Genomic DNA, 17,933 nt, shown 5'->3' with positions numbered 1-17,933 from the left:
CATAGCAGAATAATTAATGGCACTTTTCTTCCTTCATGAGACCATGAAGTCACATCTCTGGCTGACCACATGTGGTATCATCCCCTCTGATAACTCCTAAGTGATTTATATTATCCATAGAACCCATGGCTTTATCCAGAGAAAATGAGCTTATCCTTTTCTCTCCTCTGTCTCCTCAGCAATGGATGAAGACAGGTGCTCGCATCGAGCATATAGCATCCCACCTCTGCCTGGACACAGACATGTTCGGAGACAGCACCGAGGATGGCAAAGAGGTCGTCGTTAACCCTTGTGAGTCATCGCTCATGAGCCAGCACTGGGACATTGTGAGCTCATGAGGACCCTAGGCGGATCCAGCTGCGGATCAGGGATGGTGCTTCCCTGAACCAAAATAAACTGGAACCCAGGCTGTGAACAGCCCATGTCTGCACCAGGTGCCCTTAACTGGAGGTAGAGCAAAGACCCCCAGGACAGGAGCAACTGACTCAGGGAAGATGAAGGGAAAGGTGACAAACCAGCAGGGCTCAGCAACACCCGCATGTGTGCAATATTGTGACAGTCCATCCTGGCCAGGTTTTCTGAATGGAACCTGGAGATGGAGACCTGATGGGAAGTGTTTGCTGTACCCTTTCTTACAAAACAAGGCACCTTATGGAGGCCAGAAAGAAGAACTCCTTGTTGCTGTACCAGAACTACATGGAGGGATGAGGAATGGCGACGGTTTTCAGAACAAATAAAGTTAATATTTGAAGTTGTCCTTCAGTAACTCATGCTGCTTTTTCAGCTAGCTCAGGACCTGAGCTGAGCTCACCATTGAATTAGGGTGGGGCATCTTTGTGGCAGAATGGATAAAGAAGCCAGGAAGATGGAAACCTTGGGACCTTATCCTCGGTTACCACCAATCAGTTATCAGATCTTAAAAGACACTTTAGGGGACTGGCAAGATGGCTCAGTGGGTAAAGGGACCTGCCATCAAGCCTGGTGACTTACCTATGATCTCTCAGGCCCATGTGGTAGAAGGAGAGAACTGATTCTTACGAATTGTCTTCTGACCTGTACACACACACACACACACATACATACACGCACACACACACACGCACACTCATTGACATGTAGGCCCACACTCCTAGTACCACATACAAACAAATTAATATTATCATTTTAAGACACTTCAGAGCTGGAAGATGGGCATATTTTATAAAGTGTTTAACTTGAATACGTGAGTTTCAACCTTAAAACTTATGTAAAAAAAAAAAAGATGAGTACACTCTTATAATAAAAAAAAAGATGTAGTACACTCTTATAATCCCAGAACTAGAGAGGCAGTATTGTGTGAATTTCTGGGACTTGGTAGCCAGCCAGTCAGTCTAGTCTACTGGGAAATTTCCAGGCAGTGAAAAGCCCTGTCTCAAAACAATAACACCAACAATAAAATAAAACAAAACATGACAGACAGTACTTGAGGAAAAACATCCAAGATTGACTTTTAATCTCCATTTGCATATGTAGACACACATACACATGCCAACCTGTGCACACAGACATGTAATACACATGCACACATACACAAGGCACTTCGCTCTTTTGGTCCACTGCTTCCTATTATGTTACCATGGTGGGACCAAATGAGAGGTGGTGCCTCTAGAAGCTTCTAGGTTACTGTAGCGATCCTGATTGATCTCTCAATCTTTTTGGCTAAGTATGATGCTTCTGCTTGTTTAAAGCACTGTCATAGAGTGTCTGTCCATAAAGAGCCTTGTAGCCAATAGCCCTTAGCTATAGGAATTTCCTGCTGTGATAAAACTATTTTCTGGTGTCTTCTGGGATTGGTTAGAGTAGCTGTCTTAGGGTTTCTATTGCTGTGAAGAGACAACACGACCATGGCAGCTCTAGAAGGAAAACATTTAATTGGGCTGGCTTACAGTTTCAGAGGTTTAGTCCATTATCATTATGGTGAGACACGGCAGCACACAGGCAGACATGGTGCTGGAGAAGGGGCGGAGAGTGGGGGGGAGCTACACCTTAATCTTGCAGGCAACAGGAAGTGGTCTGAGACACTGGGCATGGCTTAAGTATATCTGAGACCTCAAAGCCCGCCTCCGCAGTGACACACTTTCTGTATCACATCTACTCCAACAAAGCCATATCTCCCAATAATGCCACTCCCTGTGAGCTTATGAGGTCAATTATATGCAAACTACTACATTTGTTAACTAGGTCTTAACTACTATTCATGTTAACTAGGTCTTAAGAGAAGAAACAAGCAATATTATGTAAAGGCTTCTAAAAGACACCCTACATTCTCTTAGTAACTGTCGGTTAACTGTTGCTGCATAAAAATGACCCAAACTCGACATCTTTAGGCAGCATGCATTTGCTGTCTCAGAGTTGTTGTGGGCCAGGAAGCTCTCCTTTGGGAGTCTTATTAGACTATGGTGGAGATGCTAGCTGGGGCTGGAGTCTGTTCCATGGGCTCACATGGCACTTGGTAGATTTGGCCCTGATTCTTTCAGTTCTTTCTATGTGAGCCTCTCTCTCCAGTAGAGCAGATCACAAAGACCACTTTGCAGCAAACCGGGAGTGGGGTGGGGAGGTGGGATACTGGCAAGACGGGAATCCTGTCCCTTTGTAACCGAATCACCAGCCTCCTCCCATCTTCTGTTCCGTGTTGTACTCCACAGAAACAGTCACCAGGTACAGCCCCTTCCCAAGGGGTGGCCAGTCAAGAGAGAGAAGGACAAGAGATGATCAGACCCATTCAAATGCACCTACCCCAGTGATTGTTGGATCCTAAGCATGTATCCATTTTCCTTCATCCAAGGAAGGCCTTTGGTGATGGGACACTATCAAGCTCCTATGTAGTCTGCTATGGCAGACTGCCGTATCCTTGGAAACTTGAAAGTTGGCATCTCTCTGGGGGTTATATTTGTGTATGCAATTGCATCACCTGCTCTAGTTAGGACTAGGCTCTCCTGGGCTGAAGAGGAGGAGGTAGAGAAATTCCAGTTATAGAAGGCATACCCGGGCTTCTTAAGCTATGTGGCCACAGGGCTTAAAGCAGCTTCGCAGGGAGGAAAGACAGAAGGAATGGTGACCAGTGACCAGACCAGACCCCTAAGGAGGTGAATCTGTCACTGTACTAGAATAACTAAAGGGGACACTTAGATGGTCCTTTGCCTACTTGTCACCTCTGTATTGAGTTCTCTTGTGGCAACAAAAGTGTCCCTTGCCCTTCCTTAACCACAGCACTGGGACAGACACACCCAGGACTCAGTAGACATTTTTACAAGAGGATGTAATGATTGACAGACCACTCTTGCTTCTGATAAAATGAGTGTAAGTATGCATGACGACTGACGACTGCCATAGAGTTACAGAGTGCAGCTGGGCTTGTGTCTCTCTGATAGCCAGAGGACATGGGGAGCCCTGGTGGCAACTACTGGGTTATGCTCTAGTACCACTTAGTTACCTTCTTTTCTCATGGCAGAAAAACTAGCACTTAGCGTTCTACCAGCATCCCTCTTACCAGAGAGACAGCCTGGAGGTGGCAATGAAGAGTGGGGTTGAAGGGTATGGGAAGTAACTGCTAATGGAACACAGGCAGCTCTGGGGGGAGTTGTGTGTGTGTGGTGGGAGAGTATGTTCCCTAAGGCCCTGTTAGTGGGAGATGGAGGCTAGCCATTGATGATGCAGATAGGAATCCTTTCACCTGTGTGGGGTAGCTGAAGTGCTCTCCACTTTTCTCGGACCAAGAGAGAGCTGGGATTTTAAAGTAAGCAGGGCAGCTATGGTGAGTGTCCATGAATTCAAAACAAGGCTGACTCTCAGAGATGGCCATGGCCTGCACAGACCCAGCCAAGTGAGTATAGGCAGGCACGTGGGTGGATGTTTATCACTGGGTTTAAATGACAAACTCCAGTAGCCTGAAGTAGCTCACTGAGTAGGCAATCTGGAGCTATGACAGAAAATTTGTCGAATGATGTCATCCTGTGAGAACAGGGAGGAGCTCTTGAGGATCTTCAGGTCTCACGAGATTCAGTTTCCAAACAATGCTTGGAAAATCCCCTCCCTGGAGCAGTCTGACTACACTGTCAGGCGAGGAGGCAGCAGAAGCCCCATCCCTCACAGTCACATCTGGTCAATGGAAGAATATGGGCTTCCTTCAGAATTTATTAGCAGACTGTGCATTTTAAACAGAAATACATAGACATATGTTATATGTGACTGGGGATGTAAACCACTGGCCTTCCAGAGCTACAAGCTCTGTATCTGTGAATCTAAACAACCACAGCCTAAAGCCACATAGGGGGAAATTGCATCTTCAATGAGTGGCATGTTTTTTTTTTCACTATTCCCTAAACTGTACAGTATAAAAACCACTTTCATACCATTTACATTATGCTAGATCTTTAAACTACCAAAAAAGCTGGTGTAAAGTGTGTAAGAGAACATACATAAATAAGTCAGATGCAAATGCGGAGCAGAGAAACGGCGCAGCAGGTAAGCGTGGTTGCTATGCAAACATGAGGACCTGAGTTCAAATCCCCAGAACCACATGAAAAAAGCAAGCAGTCGTGTGAAACCATAATCCTAGCACTGCGGTCTTTGGTAGAGACAGGACCCTTTCTGGAGATTTCTGGCAACCAGCATAGTTCAGATTCGTTGTGAGAGCCTTTTCAAGGGAATAAAGCAGAGAGATAGAGCGGTACACCCATGCCCTCCTCTGGCCTCTGCTCATGGATGGGTGTAAAAACCTCTGCATACATGTGCACATACATTGCGTGTGCATGTGCACACACACACAAAGTATACATAAACATGACATCATTTTATATGGTTAATTTTAGCATCCACAGAATAGCTATTGACAGGGAAGAGGTGTTGCTGGAGCCCACCTTGTATTAAGGGACAGCTATGTATTCTCACAAAATTGGAAAAAAGAGAAGCAGGGGCTTCAGACACTCTAGTGTCTCATTTAGAGTTGGGGCAGAAGAGTATTGAATGACTGGGAAAATAGAAGGTTTTGGCTAATTCTGGGCTCTGCATGAATGGAGGAGTCTGCTGCCGCATTGAATCTGAGACTTCCTCTCCCGGCAGTTTGTTTCCCTTTGTGCTTTATAACTTCTCCCTGTGAGCTCATCATCAGTGAGAGTTTTTCCTGTGGGCATCCTAGATACTCTGGCAGTAGAGGCATGCCTCAGGGGAGGTATAAGCTTGCCTCTGCTAGGATCCCATTGGGTTGCTTGGATTTCAAACCAATTTATGAATTGATTTTTTTTCTGTTAATGGTTTTCACACCATGAGAAGAGAATGTGGAGCCCAGCTCTCTTGCTTGGCACAATTTTAGATTCTGATTTTTTATAGATTGAATTTTTAGAGGTTGCTTTGGTCGTATTTCCCTGGGGTTTGCCATTCACCCAGTCATATGGACAGTCCATTTTAGCCCCCACCACCCATGAGGCCGTAGGTCTCCTATCTGTCTCTGCCTGCACATAAAACCCACTCCTTAGTGACACATTTCTGCTTGGGTTCCTTTCCACCCCTCACTCGCCACACACACTCACTCTCTCAAAATCCCTGTGCATTTTTGGAATTTGGATGCACAGCTGTGGTTTCAAATTGTCTTATCCAATATTTATGTGTGTGTGTGTGTGTGTGTGGTAGGGGGCTTCCTGTGTTGGCTCAGACCAGAATTCCTTGGTGCTGTAATTAGCTGTCACCGCTGTCTTCCCCACTGGCTGGGGGAACTTTATCTTATTGTAGATACTCAATAAATTTCTATGAATGAGTGAGAGAATGCGCCTGTGATTCTTTAGCACCACTTCCTAATTACCTCCTGGCTAGTTATCAGACATTCGAGTTTTTAAAAGACAGCCAAGGCAGAAATTGAAGACAGAGAAGACAAATTTATAACAATAAAATCTTGTTATAATACACATAGATTTGGGGATCATGCATATTTAACTTCATAATGACAGAGTTTAATGCTGAGCGTGCTAACTGGGAAGAACTATCAGTAATGAAAATCTTTAATACTGCAGTGGAGCCCGGCCAGAGAGAATTTGCTCTCAGAAACTCAGGGGGATGGGGATGGAAGGCTGGGCAAGAGCCCTTGTATTTCATCAGTGAGCATCTCAGGCGTGTCTACTGGCATCTGACAAGATGAGTCCTGGCCTCCAGAGAGAAGCTACCCCTGTCGCTGTGACCTTTTAGGTGACCCACAGAGGAATGCCTTGCTTCTCCCACTCCACCCGCTGAGCATTCCTACCCCAACCACTCCATCCTTTCAGCACCTGGGACAGCGTCTGGCATGCAGGCTTTAGGGGCGGGTGGGCTAAGGGAGTTCCAGGCGGGTGGGCTAAGGGAGTTCCAGGCAGCTGTGCAGATGTCCCACGTGGCAGGTGGAAGCCCGCTGGCCCCTGCCACGCAGAGCCAATCGTCTGAGCTCCCTCATGGGCTACGGTCTCTGGCAGCCCAACACGGATTAGCCAACTCTGAAGCTCTGAGCGCTTTTCCATTTGCTGTGAAGCCGACTAATTTAATGAAGCCGTCACAGTGCAAACCTCGGGGCTTATTGGAAAAGGACTCGAGCACGACACTATTTCACAGCAGTAGATTGCATCATTTTCATTCCACAGCTTTCCAATGGGAAATAATAACACAAAATTACAAACATAATGAAGAAAGAAAGAAAGGAAGAAAAATCCGTGGGTGAGAGGAGTGCCCTCCATTCCGCGACAGGGCTGCTTCACTCATTCACCTGGGCAAGTCAATATCACCTGGCTTCACTCTGCAGGGAGGAACATCCTGGGATGCCTGCACCTGCTGCTGGAGATAAGAGGCAATAATAACTCACTGTCCAGGAACACCGAGGAGCCGTAAGCACTCCTACAGATACCCCTTCCAAGAAATCCCATTTTCCAAGAGCAAAGCTCACCCTAAGCTGGTCGGGACACCCAGGTGAAGGGTTGCCGCGGGCAGGCCAGGGTGAACTCATGGGGTGGGGGTACGCACAGCACGCCCCCCCCCGCACCGAAGACAAAGCTATTTTACCAGTGGTGCTTCATCTGTTCTAGATGGAAGAAAAGTAGGTCCCTGCTCTCATCCATCCTGCAGGATGCTTTCATTGTGACCGTGGGTGATCTGACAGCCAGAGGCTAAATAGCAGTCAACAGAGGGACAAAGCTCTTCCCAAAAGCTGTTCTCATTAATTGCACTGAGGTGTACAGACGCGGGGAGGCCACTGAGCTCTGCCAGGCCTTTTATTCTCCTCTGTGAGCCTGCCCTTCAGCCAAGGAGATGCTCCTGGGCTGTTCCTGAGCTTGGAGACCAGACTTCTCCTTTGCAGACAGACCCCAGATTCCTCCCCTGCCTCTTACTGAAAATAAACGAGAGGGTGGGGGGAAGGGAGGAACCATCTGGAATAACTTTCTTTTACCCAGGAGTCTCCTTCAAGGCTGCCACTGAGTCCCTTCTCCCTCCTCATCTTGCAGGAAGTCTCTCTGGTTGCCAGCTCCTCCCATCTGAGTGGCACCCAAATGTCTCCCACCTTGACCCACACTACTGTGTCCACTTTCACAATAGTCAAGGTGAATCTCTAAAGCACAGAAGTAAAAGGCCAGCACCCCGGGGTCTCCTTTATGGTCAAGAACACATGACTTAAATGTCTCTGATCTCAGCTATCTCTTCTGTACAGGGATCGATGTCATAGCTGCCTCCTAATTTCACTTTGAGATTAGATGCAGTGATTCCTATAAAGTTCTCAGCACAGAGCTAGGCACATAGTAGGTCCTCTGCTTCATTAGGTCATCATGATAGTTCACTGGAGCAGAGGGCAGGGTCTGTATGTTTGGAGGGCTGATCTCATTAGTCCTCTTGGGAAGCTATATCAAAAAGAAAAAGTGAGTGGTTTCAACCACAAACATTTATTTCCCATCGTGCTGGAAGCTAAGGAGTTCACAGTCAAGGTATCAGCAAAAATGGTGTCAGGTGTTTATAGACAATAGTCATCTGTAGCCTTATTGGCAAAGAGCCCCATATATATATATATATATATATATATGTGTGTGTGTGTGTGTGTGTGTGTGTGTGTGTGTGTGTGTGTGTATGTATAATAGTTATACGGGTACTAACTCCACTCATGAAGGCTCTGCGCTCACGACCCAGTTACGTCCCAAAGGCCCCATCCCAATATCCTCATACTCGGAGTTGGCATTTCATCACCTGAGTCTGGAGCATCCATAAGCATTCACAACATTCTACTCCTCTGTCATTAGAGGCCTCCTAAATGTCAGGCTATGGCCAGAGAATCCCCTGCAGGATTTCCCAAAGCATAGGGTCAAGAAGAAGGTTTTAGCCCAGGAGGGCAGAAAGCAGAAAAGAGCCATGAGGTTCTGTGAAGAAAGCATGTCCCTGCTCAGCTTTTGTTGCACAAAGGTCTCTGCCATTTTTCTCTGTCTGGTATGTCTTTATCCTTCTTGTCCCTTTCCTGACTATACATATGAATCGGGACTCTGTTTTGTCTATGCTGTGCCCTGGGGGGAGGTGATATGAGGTGGTATGGGGAGATGTCAATGGGTGTTACTGGAAAGGAGGCTGAAAATGGGCATAGAACCCATGCCATCTCAGTTCAAGGTCAGCCTGCACTGCAGAATGAGACCCTGTGTTATCTGCCATCCTAAAGAAATACCTGGTCTACCTTGTGAATACAATCCCCATGCCTTACTTCTGTCTCTTTCTGCTTCTCTCCCGCCTGGTATCTGCACAATTGTCAGCTAGGAGTGGCCCCCACCGGGTATCTTCAAACCACAGCCCAAAGGCTGCATGAGGCCTAGGATACTGGTCAATGTAGCCCAAGATAAAACTGCAAACTTACTTAAAATGATATAAGATTGGGGGCGGGGAGTGATAATTACCTGGTTGTATGGATCTCAAAGTTGAGTGACAGTGGAGACCGGCTTTGGGGGGTGAGTCCAGGTCCCAAAAGAATGTGCGGAGTCGGTCGGGGTACAGGGAGATGGACACGCTCTGAAGGTGAATCAGGATGGCTGCCAGAAGGGTTTAATTGAAAAACGACTACACCTTTTATACTCTACAGTTACACATAAGATTAAATAGGAGACAAGGTGCACATGAGCTGGGATGTGGCTTGAGATCAGGGCTTGGGGAATCCAACATTGACCTTGACAATAGGCACTGGTCTTGTGTTAATAGAAAGGCTGGAAGTTTCTCTCCCTAGACATAAGAAGAATGACTACTTTATCAAGCAGGAACTTTTCTCAAGCCCCAGAGAATGGAGACCCTTAAATAAATGTCTGACCTTGGAAAAGGACTTCTTCTGGTGAGCAAACACTATACTAGACATTCTTACTCTTCGTATATGGGTCTGTTTTCACAACTCCCCCAAAAGGGAAAGTACTCATGTCTTACTCTTTTCCCTTGTACTGTACTATTATGATTTCTCTGTATTTATTAACTGAACTCTTGCCCTTAATGGCCTCAGGCTCTGGATCTGAATTGTAGCCTTTTCATCCTTGGGATCAGGTGTGACTTAAGAAATCTCAAGCTTTCCTGTTCTTGGTATAATTAGGAGGGTATAATGGAATTCCTGGTTCCTCAGTGGCAGGATTGTTTCCCAAGGAATTATTTTATTTGGAGAGACTACCATAGCATACATTTTTATCTTTTACCGAAGCCCACACAAATTTTCCCAAAGGGAAAGGCATTAATATGGAGAATCATTTAAAATGAAAGCAAAAAGGCGCTGGAGAAGTGTGGTCTTCAATGCTGAAATGCCAGAACTTTGTCAAGTTGCAATGGCCACCATGCAGTTCACACCAGAGTAAACTTTGTATCATAATATCAAAATTAGATGCTCAACAGACTAAAAGTTGCCATAATATAGCGTCAAGTTTGAAGAGCAGCTCTCAGTGTTCTAAGTTTCCACCAGCTTCCAGAAAGGGTCGCCTGCACAGGAGTAGGTCTTGTCAGACAGAGCAGAAACTCTGGATCTACTGGTGCTCTGCCAAATGTCCAGTCCTGAGCCAGGGAGAAACCAGAGCAGCTCATGCAGAATGCTGTTCACAGAAGAGATTCAAGAAGCTCTAAGGCACACAGCAAGAAAAGAAGGCGCGAGAGAACCTTAAAGCAGATCTGTGATGTCACGAAGATCATGGGTCTTGATCCATGTGGAAGGAGCAATGTGGGTACAGGCTTGTGGAAAGTGGAGCAAGATGTGGGAAAGAAAGGGCATAGGTATGGCCAGAAAGGCAGCTTTGAATACCAGAACTTGGCCTGGTAAGTAGCTATGAGCTACTGAAGCTTCCCAACAAGGGACTGTTATTGACTAGACAGAAGTAGCATGGTTTAAAGTGAGAGTCTGTGAAACCAGGATCTGATCAAAGTTTCAGAAACGTCATGGGGCCAGAGCTGTGTCACTGTTAGAGTAGGAAAGAGGCAATGGTTATGAGAACCGGTGGACCTGGCTGGAGAGAGGCAGAGGAGGGAAGACAGGGTGAGGTGGGAGAGTGGCTTTCACGTCACAAAGCTCTGGAAGGACAGAATGGGTATTTGCCTTCATGGTGTGCACATTGATCTGTCTTGGTGTGAAGCCAGGCTGAATTTCTTAATTATACAAACTAAGATGTGGAAAATAGAGTAGAGTAGCCACAGACGCAGCACCTCTATGCCCAGTGTTATCTGCAAGACAAGGAAGAATCATTGGTCACTTGGCAATAGCTTTTCCTTTTAGTTCCATCCTGGAGATACCAGAGAGCCAGGGAAGCCAGGCAAGTGACCCAAAGTCCAACAAACATGAAGCAGAAATGGGATCCAAGAAGCCTTCTACCCAGTTTTAGATTCACAGCCATGAATCTCTGCTGCTTGCATGAGAACTAACATTATGAATATCTATTCTCACCGGAATATTCTCCAAATACATCTGAGGTTCCCAGCAGGCTGGCTTTTCAAATTGGATGATCCAGTGTCTTTGACACCTAGTTGGCCCCACTGACCCTCGGATTTATTTCCTAGTTGTCCATTTGTTAAGTAGGGGAGGATGCAGAATTCAGAGTTGTTCAGATGTGCCCGAACTAGGCTTCTGTGCTCCACGCTCACCATTTCATTTCATGCAAACAGCATCCTTAGGGGATAAACATTAGCATCACAATTTTACAGACGAGGAACTTGAGTCTCAGAGAAGTGAAATAACTGATGGGGTTGCCCAAGTGATAAATAGCACAGCAGGTACCTGGTCTCAGTGACCAGGCCTCCAAAGTGCATGGCAGCTTAGCACACACACACCCGCCCACAAATATATATGCAGATCAGTCAGCAATAAATATTTACTAGGTACCTGTTATCTGACAGCATTATGCCAGGACTTGGCCACCAGTCCTTGCCTTCAAGGTCAGCAAGCACAAGAGAGAAACAAGTTTCATTTTAAAGTGGGGGTGGAGGACACTTGGTAGAATCACAGCTACAACAGAGATTTCTTGGGAGCAGGGAATACAGAGAAGGGAAGAGGAGAGCTTGGCAGAGAATGGAGTGGCTGTACCATGAGGTTGATGGAATAACAGGAAGAAGAGCATTACTCTACCTGGAGAAGCCCGTGTGTGCTTATCGGGGCTATTCTGGGCCGCTGCGTTAGTCCTGACTAAAACCGTTGAGATACCCTTGTTAGGAGCTGATGACTTTCGTGGTCATGGAAGAACATGGCAGCAAGCAGACTGTCTCTGCTCTAGGACCTAGTTTATGGCTCCCAGCAGGAGAGGAGCAGGAAGCTGGGGGCCTCTGCTGTGTCTTCATGAAGCAACACTCAAGCATCCTACACATGGCCTGTCTTAACCCTTTATTACCTACCTGTGTGTCTGTCTCCCCCTAGAAGTTGGGGTCCACACTGTACCTTGCAGGTGTTGGCTCTCATGGGATGTTACATGGAGTGCTTGCAACACCCTAAGTGAACTGAGCCAGCTAGTCCAGATTAAACTGCTCTTCAATCTGCTCCCACATCTAATAACGCAGGGCAGGATCACTCCTCTGTCTCCAAAAGACCCCCGAGCATAGGACAAAGAGTTCATAGTTGTTATGTTGACCCAGAGGCTGCCAAAATATCTCAGGCTCTGTAAATGGACACCCGTGGTTCTTTACTGCCCCCTCCCCCTGAAACTGACTATGTAAACTCAACAAGACTGGTGAGCATCAGGAAACTGTCCAGATGGAGCAGGGTCAGAAGGGAACTCCTGCTGTATGTGGATTACCATCCTCTCTGAGCAGAGCTGAGCACATCAGAGTGATGGATAGCAGGCCGAGAGTCCAGATAGATGATCACTGACCACCCTTCCCACATCTGGCTTTGGGACATCTGGACCAACTCTACTCCACAGTAACAACTGAGCAAGGTGAGCTCAAAGGAAAAACGTCTGTTCTAATTACGGCCACAGGAGCGCTGCGATTCCAGGACAAAAAGCTGCAGTGTAGGGGCATGAGTTGAAGAAGTCCATGCAGCTGCTGGGATGCTCCCAGCATGATGTTAGCCATCCCTGTGAATGTTTAGCTCTCCCTGCTCTCCACTTAGGGATTCCGTATATTTTCAACAACCCAACTTCATGTACTGTCTGAAGCTTCTGTTTATCTATTCATGATGAAAGTCTAAGGTGGTGAGTATGGCAAGGACTCCTCAGAGTTCTATGAAGCCCACCCCAGCTTCATAGAAGACCTGTGTCCAAATTATAGCTACTACCCGATCCCATTTTAGAACACTTCTAGAAGTCTTCGCTTGTTAAGATGAAATCAGTGCCTAGTTGATTTCAACCCCACATGCAAGAAGCCAGGTACATGGAGGCTACATGGGATAAAATTCCCGGGGCTTAGCTTGTTTCTGTCCTAGGAGGACAGAAGACTTACCCTGATTCACAGTGCCAGGAAACGGTGTTCAGAACAGGACAGAAGACACACAGTGAGGGGGTGGCAGACAGGGCTGGAATCGGTTCAGCTCCATACTCCAGGCTCCGCTCACTGCTTTTCTTCAACAAAGTTTCACTTAGAAAATTAATCAAGGAAAACAAGTAGGCTCACAGTAAAGTGTTTTCTGGGTAGGCATAAGGACCTACGCTCAGATCCCCAGCACCCAGGCAAAGGGTGAGTACAATGGTGTATATCTGTTAACCCAGAGTTCTGGTTGGTGCTAGAAGTGGAGGACGGGTAGAGACAAGCAGATCCTTGGAGTTCATTGGCCAACCACTCTAGACAACTGATGAGCTCAAAGACAAAGAAAGACCCTATCCCAAAACCATATAATGAAGAGTCATAGAGGAATATACCTAACGTTGACCCCAACCTTCGCATACATACACATACTCACACATGTGCACATATAACATGCATGTAATAAATAGATAAGCATGAAAACAGTAAATAAGAAACTATACTTGTACACACTTTTTAAAGTCTTTTCCATTCATAAGAATGGAAAATGAACAAAGTTCTGAGACAGTAATGATTTAGCTAGCTTGACTGAAAAAAAAAAGCATATTTAGCCCAGTAAAAAGCTGTATCAACTATTCTTGTCTCTTTGGGAAGTTCGCATTTTTAATTCTATGTAGACAATCCTTGTTGAAGTAATACTTACATATAGAAATCTTTTATTCCGCCCACATCCTCTCTCTCCAGAGACAAGCATCTCTCAAACTTCTACTAGGTCTCCCTTCCAACGTTACATCTATAATTTAGAAATTATGCTGCTATTTTTTAAAATACCAGTTTTAGACATTTTCTATTGGCTTCCTGCCATGGTAAACACGGACTTAGTTTTTTTTTCACACCATTGCCCACATTTTACTCCTTTTATTCCTGTGACATGTTTATAAAATAATTTTAGCAAAAATCAATAATCAGCTTTTGTATGCTGAGCCAAACAGCAAATTGTGATCAAACCTCTTTTTCTATACAATCTTTTGTTTTTCCTGAACTTAATAATTGCCTTAGGGTTTTTTCTTTTTTCTAGTACCTGAAACAATTTTTTTCTCCAAATTCTCCAAAATGCCATAATATTCTTCATAATCTGAGATAACCCACATTCCCTTCCTTCCTTCCTGTAAGAACCCCCAGCTGGGGCTTTCTGTTAGGATGCCCCTGTGGCTTTTCCTTCTCTTCTCTGGCCACTAAATGTCGGCTTGAAAATCCTCATGGCCTCCATCTACATCATGGCAGGTTTTCTAAACCGGCTTGTTAATTATTAGGTTTTTTTTTTTCTCTTGAGCCCTTATGGAGTTCTCTAGCTTTCTTTGAATATATTTACGTTCTTCTCTGACTTTCTGGTTGGAAGACATCCTCAAATTTCCAGTTGCCTCTGACCATCTGTATGTATTTCAGAATAAGGCACAAAAATAACAGAAATTTGATGTGCTTGGGTGAGCATGCTATCAAGTGAGCCAGCCTTCTCTTGGGGACGATCCTCTATGGGTGGGCACTTGCTCTAGAGCTCTTTAGTTCAGTGGCCTTCAACCTGTGGGTCACGATCCCTAGCAAGTCAAATGACCCTTTCACAGGGGTCACATATCAGATACCTTGAACATCAGATATCTACATTATGATTCACAACAGTAACAAAACTACAGTTGTGAAGTAGCAACAGAAATAATTTTATGGTTGGGGTCATCACAACGTGAGAAATTGCGTTAAAGAGTTGCATCATTAGGAAGGTTGAGAACCACTGCTTTAGTTTCTGTAGAGAACAGTCAATCACTCCATCCTGGAGATTTACCTGTACTGGACCTGTCTTTCTTGACATAAGGCTAGAGAAGGCAGCCAAGGCTGCTATGTTGCAGCAAGCAGGTCTCTTCTGAAAGAGAAGAAACAAATGCACTTAATGAACCCATGCTCTTGACCTTGGTGCCCTCACAGTGACTCTCCCTTGTCCACAGTCTCTCAGCTTAGCTTAGAGCCCTGGACTCCTGCTGGATCACGTAAGCAGTGAAGTCACCAAGACCTGCAATTCTGATCCCCATTGATCTACTCACGCATTGCATCTGCACATGACACTCCTCATAAAGGGGCTTTAAAGAACTCACCTCGGTTCTTTGGGCCCCAATGTGAGGAGCGTTCATCTTTTCGGTTTTCCTTCCCAGAGTGTTCTTTTTTTTTTTTTCAGACACACATGTTTTAATGATGCTCATGTGTGGTAAGCCTTTGTTGTGTGTCTGTATTTCAAGAGCATTCCATTTATGAGGTCTTGTTTAGTTAGTGAGGTGCAGGAAAGCTGAGAATCTCTTCAGACTGTCCACTATCAGAAACTCGTGGCTGGGGACCTAGAAGATTTTGAGAAAATTCTTTAAGTAGTTCTGATGACCTATGAGTCCTCTCATGCCTCGTGTCTGCCCCTGAGGCTCTGAGATACTAAGCTACATGTCCATGGCATTATCTGCCCGCCTGTTGGAACTTCTACCACTCACTGCCGAAGCCCCGGGGCCTTATTCTCCATCATCCCTAAACTTTGGTTTCTTACCCTTACTTCTCTGTCTTCACTCTGGCATCTCAGTCATAGAATGTTTTATGGACTTCTCTCTGCCCTTGCCAAGATTCATGCCCTGATCCCTCATCTACCACGCACTCAAATTCTGACGTGGGTGCTCCATCTGGACCATCCTCATGCTGCCTGTGCCTCAGGACCAGGAAATGGGAAGGATGCTATTTGTGGTACAGGATTTGGCCTAACAGGAGATGCAGGTAGTGAGCACCAAGGAAGAAGGGCTGACTTCTGGTTGCTGTCTCAAGCAGTCTTCTGAAGTGAGGTCTCAACAGACCTTTTAGTAGCAGAACAATTTTGCAGAGACCCAGAGTAAGGGAAATCCAGCCCAAGAATGCTGACTGCCATTGAGATGCAGGCCTACCGCCATTCTTTCCACGGATATCTCTACTACAGGACAAGCATTCTCGTTTATGTGAGCCTATAGCTGTGCCCGTTGTAGAGATGTGGAAAACTGTGTACAGGAGACTTTCTTACGCTCTCATGGTCTTCTGTCATTTTGCTCCAGCAGCCATCCTGAAAGGGGAAAAAAATGTGACTCTTCCCTTTGAGAGGAGCAGTGTCCTTGCAGAGACGTCTCGGCAAATGAAATTCAAATCAGATCACACTGTGTCTCCCACCTCCACAGGGAACTCAGAGACCTTCAGACTCCTCCCTCCCAGAGACGGCTAGGCTGGCAGGAGAAGCAGGGTAAGCCCTGACACTCAGTACTCCTGTCCAGCATAGGTAACCGGGAGGCACGATGGCCGTTCCTAGGCTGCAAGCGCATTTCCTTCCATGCCCTCTTTATCATTCCCCATGGCCTTCTGATACATTTGCTCAGAGACTAAAAATACCCAGAGCTCCGTGCAGCTCCGGATCCGAATTATTTTGTAAAACTTGTTAAGTGCTTTTAGAGTTAGGCAAGCAAGAGAAAATGCTTGACTTTCGTTCTAATGAAAACTATTTTTAACACTTAAAATACATAAAACAACCATCCTTCTACATCTGCAGCTACGGTATTTGCCAGCACACTGCGGCACGCAGCTCCTTAAGCACTCCATTCATGAAAATGCAGGTTTACAGAAAAGTTAAAGAGCAGGAGATTACTTATTCCTTGATAAAGATGTCCTCTGTAGGAGAATTCCTAGACTCTAGTAACCCAAATTTCGGCCAAACCCTATCTTGTGCTAATGTAGCCTCTCTGCCTCTCTGTCCACCTCAGGGAAATGGACTCGGATACTGAACCTGCCCCCTATGGGCTGTCTTGAGAATGAGGGGTGGAACGCAGGCTGAGGAGGTCCACAGGCAGGTAATACACCTTCCAAAGGGAATGGTGAGTGGGAGTGAGAGCAGCAGGCCCTCCCCGGAGTGCACCCCCACGTTGTTGGGGCGGGGGACCAGCCTCCCACCTCGTCAAGTTGTAAAGAGTCTAGGCTCCACCCCCCAGCAACTGGAACATGAGCTGTTCTGAGTCCCATTATTCTCCACGATGTCGCCCTGCAGCCCTGAGATTCAGTTAAACACCGAAGCTCCTGAGTACATTTTAATTTCTAATCATTAGTTACAAGATTTTCTTGTTAATTCTGATTCAGCAGATTTTGCTGAGACAGCTCTATTTTTCCCCCTTTATTTTGGTCGCGCTGCACAGAGCCTATTCAGACAGACAATAAATCCGGGTGGCTAACCTCCCTCCCGGGAATGAATCAACTGCAACTCAGGAAAGGACACAGCCACAGGGGTAGCAGCAGTGGGGGGGGGGCGGGGGGGTTCCTCCTGGGTTTCTTTACAGGTGACTCTAGACCCAGGATACAACAGTGCAGGTAATTACATCAAGAGATAACAAGATTCCCTCCGAACTGCAACATCAGGCAAATTAAGTGTGCGGTGTAACCGGGTGGGGTGAGCTCAGGACAATTCAGCAAAGCAGGGCTCCCGCTGCCTGCCTCTTTTATTAGATCACAGATACCATGCCACTGAATTTGCTGTAGATTTATGCAACCTGGGAGGCACCAACAGAATCTTGCAATCAGCAAGACTGGTTCAGGCCTAGGCACCTTCCTCCCCGCCTTCTTTGAGCCAAGTTGCTTCCGCATGGCCATTGGCAAGAACAAGTTTATTGCTCTCATTGGTCAGGGAGGAAGCCTCCTTCCCAGTTCTTGGTGTAGAATAACAAGCTATGCTAATTTGTCTTCCTGGCTATAATCTTTCCGAAGATTGCTGGTATTCTTAAGCAGGATTACCACAAGCTAATACTTGACAGAATATTACCACGTGCCAGACACTCTTCCAAGCCCCCCCCCATTTGTGGTATATTAACTCACTTTATTGCCACAACAACCCCACAAGAATATAAATATGACTTCCATTGTATGTATGAGGGAAACTGAGGCACACAAAAGATAAAGAATCCTCTGCAGTCACCTGT

The 17,933-nt window shown here is 46.0% G+C and overlaps 1 protein-coding gene across 2 annotated transcripts in view; it reads left to right on the top strand.

Moving 5' to 3' along the window:
* Galnt14 (polypeptide N-acetylgalactosaminyltransferase 14) overlaps window positions 1–762 on the top strand; it is a 231,052-nt gene extending 230,290 nt beyond the window's left edge. For both annotated transcript variants that reach the window (XM_050163004.1, XM_050163006.1), the window contains exon 15: window positions 180–762. In XM_050163004.1, the coding sequence (XP_050018961.1) occupies window positions 180–338 (159 nt within the window). In that variant the 3' untranslated portion in view covers window positions 339–762. The remainder of the gene's footprint in view (window positions 1–179) is intronic.
* The last annotated feature ends 17,171 nt before the right edge of the window (window positions 763–17,933 follow it).

The sequence above is a fragment of the Alexandromys fortis genome, unplaced genomic scaffold (genome assembly GCF_014885135.2).
Source record: "Alexandromys fortis isolate MF-2015 unplaced genomic scaffold, M_Fortis_MF-2015_v1.1 scaffold_148, whole genome shotgun sequence".
NCBI classification, from domain to species: domain Eukaryota; kingdom Metazoa; phylum Chordata; class Mammalia; order Rodentia; family Cricetidae; genus Alexandromys; species Alexandromys fortis.
This window is presented reverse-complemented; position numbering and strand designations above follow the sequence as displayed.